This window comes from Kryptolebias marmoratus, linkage group LG15 (genome assembly GCF_001649575.2).
Source record: "Kryptolebias marmoratus isolate JLee-2015 linkage group LG15, ASM164957v2, whole genome shotgun sequence".
Classification (NCBI taxonomy): domain Eukaryota; kingdom Metazoa; phylum Chordata; class Actinopteri; order Cyprinodontiformes; family Rivulidae; genus Kryptolebias; species Kryptolebias marmoratus.
The window spans coordinates 4,646,182-4,660,047 of record NC_051444.1 but is presented as its reverse complement, the minus strand read 5'-3'; the positions used below and the strand labels follow the sequence as shown (position 1 = coordinate 4,660,047).

Here is a 13,866-nt window from a genome sequence, read left to right as displayed (position 1 = left end):
ACTCAGTAAAATGACTTCCTCTTTCAAGTCTTCAGCAAAGTTTGAACAAAGTTATTACAAAATGTGTGCTGTTTTTCAGACACAGCATATTTAGACACTAATGCATAAAGACAGATATGCTACAAACATTTTTTTAAGTCTATCACAGTAATATAGGCGTTACAAAAGATTTGACTTTCCACAATTTTGATCAAAAAAAGCCAGATGCCACTTCTATCGTTCCTGCATCTACTCAGAATTTTTCAAGTGTTGTTTACTTTCTTTAGCATCTAAAATATTAAACAAATGACTTATTCTAATGATAGAATGAGTCAATGTTTTATATATTTTAATACAAGTCCTAATTAACAGAATTCAAAGTAAACAAGCTTTCATTTGATCTCACTGCGAGCCAGTCTTGCACCACTCACCTCTCTCTTTCTGCTCCCTCCGTCTCTTCATCTTTCTCTTTTTTTCCTGGAGTGATGGCTCAATTACCATTCCTCACACTCTGGCTTCAAGAGAGAACAAAATGGAGCAGGATTTTTTTTTTTTTTTAAGTCAGAAAGAAGAAGAAGAGACTTTTAATTTTTTACTCGACTTCTCCGGCTGTCAGAGTTCACTGAGCTCTGCTGTAAATTACACCAGTAATTTTAAAAGATTTGGGGTTTGGAGCTAAGCGATGAATCATTTCACAGAACTTGGTTGTTAATAACAGAAGGAGGATGAGATGCTGGGTAAATGTAACTAAATCAATTAGTCAGTAACTCTGCAAAAAACATAAAGATATGTAGGTTTTTTGTTTAAATATTTAGTTAGGAAAAATCAACGGTATAAAATGTAAAAAAAAAGTTATTTATGTTGGCTATTTTCTGGCTGCTCTCATCTGTACGTTTCTGATGCCCCTCTTTCTTCCCTCCTCCTAATCCTCTCTTTCCCTGAGAGCTGCAGCCTCGAGCCTCAGGGATCCACACGACTTGATTGTGTTTTGATGTTCTTTTGAAACCTACAAGTGCACTCAGCACTCAAGACCTATAACATACATTTTCAAGACCATTCACCCAGAGGAAAAGAGATTCAGGGGAGACGGAGAGCATTTAATATAGCTGTTGTAAGTACACCTGCAGATGGGTAAATAAACATAAATCCCTAAAGATAGGAGAGGGCTAAAGCGTCCACATTGACTTTTTTATTATTATTGTTATTATTTGTACCATCTTATCTTGAAATATGACCAAGAAAGAGTTCTATGTTCTTGTCTCTATAACTTAGTAAAAATGCAAGCTTTTGTTTAAAGTTTATGTCATGCATCTTTTTCTCCTGCCACTGAAAGGCGAAGGCGGATGATAATGTTTTTACCTGTGTGTGTATTCACTGGATGAATTTTAATGAAACTTACTGAAAATAATCACTGGACATTTATCTACAACTGATTACCTTTTGGAGTCACCCCAGTCCAAGATGACCACCACAGATAATCAGCATCAGCCAACACAAATACCGATATAACTCTGCCAATTGTACAGATACTGAAGTAAAGTTTGACGTGGTAGTAGCTGAGAATCATCCTCAACACATCCTTCATGAACTAACAGATCACCTGGGATCTGGATCTGTCCCTTTTGTGTTATCATCCAATAAACTGACAAACTCGTGTAAACACAATCCCCAAAACACCAGTGGAGCTACACTGAGAACAGTATTTTAATAATATACTGTAAATAGTACGAGAGCGCCAGGTCAGCGTTTTTTTTGCCACTAATGCCTGACTGAGGTTGGTGGGCGGCTCATTACAGGATACTCTTGCCTCCTGTTTTCACAATATACATGCTACGTTATTATATGGTTATTTATGTAAAGTAAGGCTTTTTCCTATTTGGCTTTGGACTGATGATACGGCCTACAACACACACAAGGTGTTAACAATGTGTGGCTTTAACATGTAAACAGCACAACACAACAACACAAATATTGCCGAGTGGCATTAGTGTCCTTTCAAGGATCTTTCTATAAAGTGGTGGTTGGAGGTAACAGAGACAGCTTGAGCTCTTTCATGTCAGTAAAATAACTGGAACATAAAAAAATAGAAACATAGGGTTCAGAAACCGTCCATCTGTCCATCCATCCATCCATCCATCCATCCATCCATCCATCCATCCATCCATCCATCCACCCTTCCATCCATCCATCCATCCATCCATCCATCCATCCATCCATCCATCCATCCATTCATCCATCCACCCATCCATCCATCCATCCATCCATCCATCCACCCATCCATCCATCCACCCAGGGACAACTTAGGCTTACCAATTAACCTAACATGTATGTTTTTGATCTGTGGGAAGAAACTGGAGTACCCAGAGAAAACCCACATGTGCTCGGGGAGAACATGCAAACTCCACATAATTCCCAACTCCTCATTTTAAAAGGCAGCAAAAACCTTCATCTTATAGCTTTTATTTATCTCACCTCTTTCTCCCTGGCATGCCAACTAGATATCTTGCTTCAAGGGAATGAGGGTTTTAATTACTAAGCTTTCTGAGATCCAATTAAATTCAATCTAAATTTTTTAATAGCGCATTAAAAACTTATTTTTATGTCACTATTTTTGTCAAATTGATTTAGCTTAACTCATCAGTGCCCAACTCTGCATTTACAAAATGCAAACAAATCTAAAATTTAACATTAACAGCAATGCAGTCAAACAGGAATGTTTTTTTTAGTGGGTTGCTTCGACCTTATGTTTTATTAGTGAACTGATTTTAGGATGATTTCATTCACGCTAAAAATAAGATTTCAAGAGTATTTCTGAAGTGCAATACATTTTTAGTTTGTAATAATTTGTTACTGAATAAATAATTGATTGTAACTGATTAATAATTGCACATCCTTTGACATTTGGTCAACAATAATTTCAGTCCGGAGTTTATTGAGTTTAACAGTAAACTCAGTTCAGAGTTTATTGTTGACCATCTGTGAAAGCAAAGTTTCTGCCAGGATACTCTCATGCAGCAGTAATAAGTTTGTTGCAGTGTGAATTGTGATTTGGACGGCCGCCTGATGCCAACTGTTGAAATGTCTCCTGGAGGAGCGATACAAAACCTTCATTGTCTCATCTTCCGACTGATCCTGAGTCTGATTCTCAGCAGCTCTGTCAAACCTCGAAACCACGAAAGAAAAGGCTGACACGAAAGGTTTTCTTTACTGCATCCCTGCCGATGGTCGTTTTTGCTGGTGCATGTGTCTGTGTGTTTTAATTTGTTTGTGGTGTTAGCAAAACGTCTCATGAGCCACAGGATAGAGTTTAATGCAACTCTTAAAGAGTAATCACTACAACTGATTAACCTTTGAATTCAACGCAATTCAACATGGCTGCCACACCCAACTGACCTTAAGAAACACAAAAATGGCAATAAATCTTGCAGTTTTACAGATATTGAGTTAAAGTTGGCTGCACAAACACTCATTGTACAAAACTCTTAGAAAGTAGGATTAGGAGGAAAGGGATTAACTTTTGGAGTTTCCCTAATTCAAGATGGCTGCTACAACTAATCAACATTAGCCATTACAAAAAACGTTATCGACATAAACTTTGGTTTGGTTGTAGCCGAGACTTATCCACAACATATACTCCAAGCTTCACATATTACACATCTTTGCTTAAAACTTTGGCATTAACTGTTAAAGTCAACAATGGCTGCCTGTTAGCAACAAATCTCAAGAATCGCTGGAAAGATTTTAATTAAACTATTGGAAAGTAATCACTGGATGTACATCTACAACTCATTAACATTTAGAGCAAACCCAATTCAAGATGGAGCCACATTTAATTAGCCTTAGTCAACACATAAATTGCTACAATTTGATCCATCGGTAGTAGTAACTGAGAATTATTTACACAAGGTTACATTTACCGATGTTACATGAGAAAGTTACTTTCAGGGTTTCACCAAAACAGCTGCAGTTTTGTCATTACTTATTAAATTATTTATTCTAAAACTCTGCCATGAAAGATGGCGGCAGCATTTCTTCAAGAAATGCCAGGCCTTTAATTTTGTACAGGAATTTGCTGCATGCTTTTTCATCTCTAGGAATTTTTACAGATGCCTTTTCATTTAGCAGTTTATGAGTTACTCTAAGATTACTACATGCAGACCTGTAGCTATCAAATACTTTTGAAGGGCAGTAATCCTTTCACATCCGTTAATCACTCAGAGGATCCTACATCCCACTGGGCCTCTTAGATGTAGCTTCAGTCCAATTCCTCATCCACAAATCTGGGCTTCCCCTCCTGCCACCACGATCGATCTTGTAACAACAGGTGCTCACAGGTGTTCAAACGTGTCCGCACACCGACAGAAAGCTTTTCTGAGCTTTAGAACAAAGGAAATCGGCTCAATAGGCAGCAGGAGAGGAAGAATAACAGTTTATGCGACGTCCTTTGTAGATGTTTGAAGTGTCACCTTCGCTTTGACCCTGAGATGCTGCATTGAATTTCTAACTCGTCCTCTGATGTGAATGAATTTACTGCTACCTACAGTAAAAGCCTTACTGTTTTCACTAAGTGCTTTGTGTGAACTTATTACTCATCCTGGTAAATATTCACATTTTGCAAACAATTAGTTCCATCCAACAAAGCTAAAACTTTAATTTCTTCTGATTAATGTCAGTTTTATTTGATATCAGACATAATAAGGTCAACCGCGGAGCATAAATAACTTAGATTTACTTCTCCGTCTAAACTTTGAGATGTTGTTTTGGCACTGCAGTCATGGTGACTGATGTGTTTAAGAAGCATGTGCTAATTTGCATATCTTTCAAACGATTGTGATGTATGTTATCTGTACTGTTTAGCGCGTGTCTGTTTATTTTCATGGATATAACTATTCTTCCCGGGGATCAAAAAAAAAAAACATTAACAAAATGTTAATTGTGACCTTTTTGAAACTTCTCCCTGAGGGGAAATGAGATTTATCAATCAAACGCTACAAGCTCACAAAAGGGCAGAACAAGTATAGAATGGTATTAAACTTAACATATATATGACTTCATTTTCATATGACTTCTTTTCTTTTAACTCAAAGTTTATTTAGCGCTCGCTTTGCTATTTAACAGACAATAAAAGTTAAGTTTAATAGAAACAATAAAAAACAATAAATTAATCGGCTTATTTGTTTTGTTCAGACCTTTTCTGGTTGACGCCACAGATGTAGGCGGCGTTGCGCCTTTAGTTGTAGATAATAAGCCCAGTTTTGACAAATTTCAAAAGCATTTCTCATTTATGATTGTAAATTATTTAAACTTTCAAGAAAATTACAACTCTCGAATGCAGTTATGACTTAAGTTGATAGCTCAGATGTTTCAAAGGTTCAACTGTGGTTTCATGTTGTGGATAGCTTTTTAAACGACCTTAGTTTGTAAAAAAAAAAAAGTTTATTTCTGACTATATTTGTGACCATAACTGCTAGTCTGAGCTGGTCCCAAACTAAAGTGGATTGCTGCCATTTTAAAACAATTTTATAGTGCATAATGCAAAAGCTAATTCATCATTTTTTACATTGTCACTTTTGGTTTACACAGTTGTCTGCATATCATTCTATGGTTCCTGACAAACACAGTTAGTGACAGCGTTAGTTAGCAGAAACACTTCCGGTGCAGCCCAATGCACTTCCAGCAGGAACATAGTTCTGCTGGAATAACTGTGTAATGAGTAATTTATGGTGGAGTTAAAGTTTTATAAAACATCGTTTGTATAAGCTGTTTATGAAAATACTGGATCAGAAACCACTGCACTACCATCAGTGTAATATAAATTAAAGATGCTGAATTTTGATAATTTAAACCTGCACCCAAATGTTTGGCTTGTTTATTAAGATAGTTCATAATAAGTAATATAGTAATTGTCCAACTTTGTTCACAGCAGATGATGAGACCCTCCAAGCCGAGGAGGAAAATAAAGACATATTCTGCAAACATATCTTTACTGCAGGTAAGACACTGATCACTGATAACAACTCCACAGAACATTACTTTAAAAAAAATCCAAACTTTTAACTTAACATACTGTAGATTGAGGAACTTCCCTAAACCCCTCAATCAGCTTCAGTGCTTAAAAGCATATATAATTTGTTTAATCTGGATTTCTAATGATTCCTTGTGATTCTAGAGGAAATATCAGATCTGTCTTATGGACAAGTTCTTGCAGAGTAAATTTTAGAAACACTTTCACCTCAATGATTGCACTCAGATTATATGATAAATAGAGCCAGTCAGTAACAAATGTAAATCTAACCTTTCCTTTTATTTACATAAACATTTTAAAATATATCAGTATTTTCCCACAGGGATTAAAATACACAGATCTGTCTGTTTCTGCTTCCAAACATCACCCTGTCTTTACTGTGCACTCCTCCTCCTTCCTCCAGCTCCACTTCTTCTCCTCCTGTCCTCACTCTTCTGCATGACCAGTTCTATGTCAGCCCTTAATTGTGTTTTGATGTTCGTCCAGACCTGCAATTGAGCTCCATTCTCACCAGCCAAAACAGAGCCGACATTTGTCAATCCACCGGCACCGTGAGATTCCCGAGTCCCTCTCACACTTTCTGCTCGTCCTGTTCATTTACCTCCTCTTGTTTTTCTTCTTCCACCATATTTAATCTTTATGTCTTATCTGTCTGTCTGTCCATCTATCTATGAAGACTATTCAGATATGTGCAATCGAGCAGTAACATCAATGTTGGCTGAAACGAAAGACCTCTTTTACCCTCTGGGGCCCGTGTCACATGTAATCACTGTGACTTATAAGACACGCACATGCACGCACCCACACACACTTCCCCGACACACCCACACCACACGCACACACATTAACGCTCAACTAAGCTCAACTTGGGGAGTAAATATTTGTGCAGTGCAAGCTCTAGACAGAGGAAGGTTCCTCACCTCAGCAGTGTGCCACCAAATCATGAAATATTCAGAAAGAAGAGGATGTGAACGAGGGAGAGAGGAAAAAAAAAGGAGAGAAAGAGTGAGGTCACACATAACAGTACAAGACGGACCATGAGGGGGGGGGAGTGAGTGGGTAGGTGGTTCTGTAAAACAGCAAAAGATGTGAGAGGAAGCTTTGGGTTGTTTGTGATGAGAAGGGGAAAGAACGCAGGAATCGTTTTAGGGCTGAAGGCTAATTGAACACCAGGAGGAGAGGAGCTGCAGTGTGTGACAGGAAGGAGGAAGGAGCGGAGGCTAGGGTTACAGATTCAGGTAAATGTAAAAAAGATTCAGACTGTCAGGCAGACAACAGTAGAAACAATCAGGCGTGTGTTGTCGAACAAAATTAGAGTTGCCCTGCAGCCAAAGAGATGTGTAAGAGTAAATGGATGGCAGTGAGTGATGCTGTAAGGCTCTTAATGGTCCCAGTCAGTCTGCAGGTGAAGAGTGATAATCCCGATCGGGATCCACCCTTCCATCCATCCATCCATCCATCCATCCATCCATCCATCCATCCATCCATCTATCCACCCTTCCATTTAACAGTTGCATCATGACAGCAAAGATCAGAATCACAGATCCTCTCCTTCAGAAGTTCCATCGGTTCACTTTACTGACATCTAGTGACAAAGTGCCAATTTGCAATGAATTGAAAATTTCTCATCTAATCTTTGTCATTCACAAGGAAGCAAAATAAATAAATAAATAAATAAATAAGCTCACAATGCGCTTCTGAGCATTCTGGTTCAATTTGATCAGCTTCACAAATATAAACTGTTTGTTATTCCATAATAAATCCTGCATTTCAGAAATTCTGAACTGATAAAAACTTATTTGTCATATTATAATACATCTCTGCTAATATCATCTTAGGTTTAACAAACTAGAAAGGGAAAAGTACCTATTAGGATTTTGTGCTGAAAATAAAAATCTAATAATGTTCACATCTTATTATCATTGTCGTGAATTAACCTGTTGCTTAGTTGGAAATAGAGATTAGCACTGATAAAATTAAAATAATTTTCCACAAAAATGACTACCCTCAACAAATATTTTTGGACCTGCAGATCTTAAACTTATATTGTATTTCAAACAAAACCATTTCTACGTCCCAAGAGCAAAAAGAGAATCACAAAAATATGAGCAGCAGTTTTGTTTCTTTTCTCTTCAGGAGCTAAATGGTTTACTACTGACCATCACAATCAATATCCTCTTGCTTAGAGTCTTTCAAACGACCATTAAAGTGGAATGAAAGGAGCGATAAAACCAAAAAGAAAAAGTATTAAACAAAATAAGGGTGGCTGGAGGTGAAGTCTTATTCTATTCAAATGTTTTAGATTAAGTAAAGGTCGGGCATAGAAATGGGAAAATCAAAATAATCCTCTGAAACCTGAAGCAGCAATAACAGAATCCTTTACTTTAGTTAGTTAAATCAAATATTTGCCCGCCAGAACACATGCTGGAGTAATCTCTGAGCAATACTTTCTGTGTGATGGTGAGGACACGTACCATATTAGACTGCGCACACTCATAGTTAAGACAAATATTTGAATGCATAAATAAAGATTTTACTCGTATCCCAGTAGGAAAAACAAAATCTTCCTGATGCAAACTCTTCTGAAGGCTGATGTCACTCTACTTGGTGCTGAAACTTTATATTTGGGAGAAAATGCTGAGAAGAGATGAGCTCAATTCATCAAAACCTCTCCAAAGAGTCTGTAACTATAGAATTGTTTGGAAGGGCAATATTAACATCCCGAAAAAGTATTGATTTGAACAATAATCAACTCAAGACATAAAAAAAGGCAATTTTGAGATGAAACATTTGCTATCTACTAAAAATAAAAAAAACGCCTGAATTATCAACAATAACACTCAAAAGGTCAACACACAGCCAGATACAAAACCAAGAAATCAATTTTATTTGTCCTTTATTTTTTATTTATTTGAGCTTTATTTAACCAGGAAGTTCCCATAGAGATACAACATCTCTGCCGTTAAGGATTCCTGGTCAGAAAATACACATAAAAAACTGTTTCATGTCAAGAAGAGCAACAGGTTCCTCTGGAGCAGGGCAATGAAATAAAAATATCTGCAGAAAAGAGGGTCGAAATGATTATCTGTCTTCTCCTTATGTCTAACCTGACTTCAACTTAAAGCAAACAAAAATGAAAATATTAAATTATTTAACATAAATTATGGCAATGCATCAGTTATTGAGTTTTGTGATTGGCTTAATGGTACAAAATATACCCTGTTTAGTATTTACACACAATATATGTATTTGCCTGTAGGTTGTGATGACCCTATGTGTATATACATATGTCTATGTCAAGCATTTATGTGTGTAGAGCTGCAAATATGTATATTCCTTGTCGTATTACTGAGTTTACGTAACCAAGAAAGAAGGCCTTATGACAGGACATAAACCAACAGTTATTAGTTTCTAAACTGTAAAAAAGAGATGGAATCAAATAAATTTATTCTTCCTTGCACTTCTTATTGAACATGTGAATTATGCACTGACTGTTCTTTTTATTGACTGTTGTTTCATATATGTTTTAATTTATTTAAATATTTAAAAATGCCAATGCTTTATTTGTTTGCTTGTTTCTGAAAAGGCAAGTATCTACATGAAGAAATCCTGCCCCTTTTGTTTTCTGCGCAGGACTGCAAACAAACATCACGTAACAGCGAGGGACATTTTCCCACAGGTGATCATGTTACAACACAGACAAATTTTGTTGATGCCCTTCTACAATAATCAAACTGATGTGACTGGAACCAAAAAGCTCCAGGTTTGTCTCATCGGTCCAAAGAACCTTTCCCAGAAACTTTAGGGCTTGTCAATATGCATTCTGGTGAATTTCTGTCTTGCTTTTTTGTGGTTTTCTGCCAATATTGGAGCCTTCTGAGTCTTTTTCTATGTAGCCCATTATGGTTCAAAAAGCTCTCAGCTTTACTTTCTCTTCTCCATGTTCAGTATGGTACCCACAGTGATACCAAACTACCCAGTGGCTGTTTGTTCTCTTTAAATTGGCAGATGGCTGATGGGAAGCTTGAAGACATCTGCGATATTAATTAGGGTCAAACACTTAGTTCAAACTTGGACAATAATGCAAGATTAATAGTCTCTTTAAGCACACTGTGGGGTTCAAAACAACCCATTTTGTGACCCAAGTTAGACCTGGTTAGTTTTAACTCAGCAGGTTATTAGTTTGACCCACTTATTAGATAATTACAACTTGGGCTAGCTGGCGGTACCCACTATCAGCTCCTGGTTTGAAATGTTGGACTGTGAAGATGACTCGATTCATCTCCCACCAACCACTGGGTCAAACTTTCTGATTCATTTGGTGAAACTAAACCAACCTTTGGCCCAACAGTGTGAGACCAACAAATCTGTCCACACTGTTGAGTGTATCTTTGTAGAAATTAAAAATAACAAATCATTTCTTTTCACATACATAAGTCATGCAGATTTACCTTAGACAACTGCTTTTAACTGAAGGACTTTTTATGAAAAATGAAGCATTGTTTCAATGAGCTGTACCACATTTATCGGTGTTTGAGCCAGTGATTTGGAGCTTTTCTGCTGCTTAAATGCAACTCAGCTGTCAATCCAACCCAGCAATTACATCCACTGTCAGCCAAAAAGACAGAGAGTGACTAATATGAGGTCCAAGCAGCACCTTTCTCCTTATCAGCTGAGCTGTTACTCTGGAGTCCAAAAGGTCAGTGTGTGTCCTCTCTGACTGCGGATCTCAGTGGACTTCTAACAGCAGTTATCTCCACTATTGTAAAGCTCACAGGCCATCAGTCAGGAGGCGAAGGAGCGTTTGAAGTGAGGATGAAAGGCTTTGTTTCAGGTCCTGCTTGAACAAAAGCTCAGGGAAAAAAAAGTGTTTCTAATGAGCTGAGAGCCACTGTTCTGTCTGTGCAGGCTGCATCCTAAACCCGCCACCAATTTAGTTACAACTTGTCTGTCTGCTCCCCTTCCTCCCGTGCCACCATAAATAGAAACTGCCCCAGACACATTACCATTCCCACAACATAATTCAATGCAGGTAAAACCTACAGCGCGCCTTGATATGGCAGTGTAATAATGGCTTCATATTTCCCTCCATCTTCCCAGCCGTTTGGTCAGGAATCAATAACGCGGCAGAAGCCCGCACTTTCCCATTTTAAATGATGAAAAGTGAGAAACGAGGGGAGATATCGCCAAGGACGAGTTATTTCTGTGCACCCGTGGACCTGGCTCAGGAATCTCTGTCCGTGGAGTGAAAAAAAACACGAGGTGTCAGCGTGCGCAGGAGCGTTCCTCCAGTCCTGGCCATCCTGGCCATCCTGACGGCACACACGGAGATGCACGCAGTGATTCGGAGGCGCAGCCGGGGATGCACTGGCCAAAAGTGAGGCGGGAACTCTCGGATTTCCCCTCAATTTTTCTTCATCTTTTTAGCGTCATTCTTGGAAAAATAAAACATCCAGAATAAACAGACTTTTTTTTTGGTCCTATTCCGCATTTCCCGACATCAGCTTGTGGTTTAAAGACGCTGCTCAAACTTGCTGCACCTTTTTATTATTATTATTATTATTTTAATTTTCCCTCCTGTCTGGTTTACTCTACGCGTAATCACAGCGGATCCGGAGATGCTTGACTACAAGAGGAAAGAAAGAAAAGAAGAACTCCTGTGGATTCGACTGTGACCCCCTGAGTCTGGATATTTGGAAGCTTTCAGTAATCTTCTTTTTTATGTTTGTTTGTTTTGATGAAACCCCATTCCCTCCTCAGTTTGTGGATCTATTTAAGAGGCTGTGAGAGCGCACTTGTGTCGGACTCCACGATGCGCTCCGCTGGGAAATGCTGCGTGTTTCTGCTCCTGCTTAAAAGTGTCCTGTCGGAGTCGGGAACCTCCAACCAAGGTGAGTCCGGACATCAGTTTAACAACCAGCAGGAGAGGAACCAAACCTAAACCATTCTTTATCTGTCCATCACACGTGTCGTGAAATGGACATAAACAAATAATAAAACGTGTCTTATTTCCTGTGCAGCAAACTGATCTTTGAAAACCTGATTATTCTGGATGCTTTATCGCCAGAATCCATATACTTGATGCAATCTTTCCTCTGAATATAGTGAATAACCAAAATAAAGGAAATTACAGTCCCAAGATGACTAGATGTTATTTTATTGTGTTCACGGTGGAAACATCAGGAGCTCTTATCACTGATGGGGTAAAAGATGCACACTTTTGCAGCAAAACCTGATCTATAATATCAAATGGCATAAGAATTATACACTGTAAAAACAAACTGTTGAAATTTAACCAATAAAATCGGTGTAACAATGTTGCACTTACTCTGTTCAGGTAGATTATAATCAATAGTTTTGAGTTAATGTCACCTAACAGCTTAATCACACTTAAATAAATTACAGTTCGACTAAACTTTATTATTACAATTTGTCAAATACTCAGTTAAACCAGATAGTTCTCAACTAATTCTCAATATTCAAACCAAATGTAATAGTCAAATCAGTAAAGTTATAACTAGTTGGCTTAAACATCTAATTGAACTTGAGACAATATTTACGCTAATGAATTTTCATTTATTCAAATTAAGGTACAAAATACACTAAAATACAGATTACATACAAAACAGCATTTGCACATTCAACAGCTCATTAACATTTATTACTGCCAGGAAAATTCATACTTCTCCCAAAATAATTGTGTGACTGGAAATTAACGAGGGTGTAAAAGCTTATGCAAAGAAAAATAAACTGATTTATCGAAAAGCTGGACGTGGTTAACGATTTTTTTTGGTACGAAAACTTGGTTAATGCTAGGCTGCACGAGCACCTTGGTTTTAGAACTGAAGGATATAAAAAGTTCTTACACTAACAGAACTTTCTCAGCTAAGTTTTATGACAGCTGCTAACTTTACCTTTTCCTAAGTTGTCTGAATTCTGTATTAACTCATAACAACTGAGACTTATTCTCTGCTGGGTGACAAATGAATCTCTGAGCGGAAGAAGGTAAACTGTTGTTGCAACACAAACCCAATATATTTGCTTAAATCTCATTCAGTTGCTGTTGACCATTTCATGAGTATTATTTATTACTGTTCAGTTGTGTTTTTTTACAGTGCAGATGAACTTATGGGAGTGAATTTAGCTCCAAAGTCTTGAGTGCATATAGGCATGACCACAGCTATAGGGGCCACTGAATGTTACAGTAACTGTCAGCCTCTGGCAAATCCTGTCAGCTGATGCTGTTGAGGTGCTTCTTTATTCCTCTGGGTCTTCTATGGTAAACATACAGTATACATTGTTGTGGGGGAAATATAACTGGTTTCAGTTTATGCAGTCTCAAGAGGTTAATAGATCTGAACAATTTGGCAATTTTCTGACCTATAATCTTTGATTACGTGGATAATGTGTGCAGCTGCATTTGCATGAAAAACAGAAGACATAATGATGTTATCTCTCCATAGCCGTGCTGAGTCACATGGCTAAGAGAGTTGCCATAATGTAATTTGTTCTTGACATCTTCTACTTTGCACCTTTTTCAGAGGTGTGTTTAGTATTCCTCCCTGGATGTTTAATGTTTAGTCCACGCATTTTCAGAGACGACAGGAGTCCTATCGCTGGCCAAATGTCAAAGTCTCCTCATTTTGTGTGTGTGTGTGTGTTTGTGTGTGTTTTCCCACCAGGATGCCTGTCTGCCTGTGATGGTGACAGGCTTGAAGACGAGGGGGGTAGACTCGAGGGAAACTTGGAAAAAAAATGACAACGTGAGTTGTTTAAAATATAGCGAGAAAGACCCAGTCTCAGTTAGGTTACATCACATCTGAATTTGTTCTTAATCTAAAAGAACAGTTAAGGGGGTGGGG

At 37.9% G+C, this 13,866-nt stretch overlaps 1 protein-coding gene across 1 annotated transcript in view; it reads left to right on the top strand.

The window, feature by feature from the left end:
• Nucleotides 1-11,041: 11,041 nt before the first annotated feature.
• The window catches only part of LOC108229736 (ephrin type-A receptor 6), a 58,331-nt gene continuing 55,506 nt past the window's right edge, over nt 11,042-13,866 (top strand). Inside the window, exon 1 of the mRNA XM_017405413.3 lies at nt 11,042-11,895. Within this exon, the coding sequence (XP_017260902.1) occupies nt 11,742-11,895 (154 nt within the window). The 5' untranslated portion in view covers nt 11,042-11,741. The remainder of the gene's footprint in view (nt 11,896-13,866) is intronic.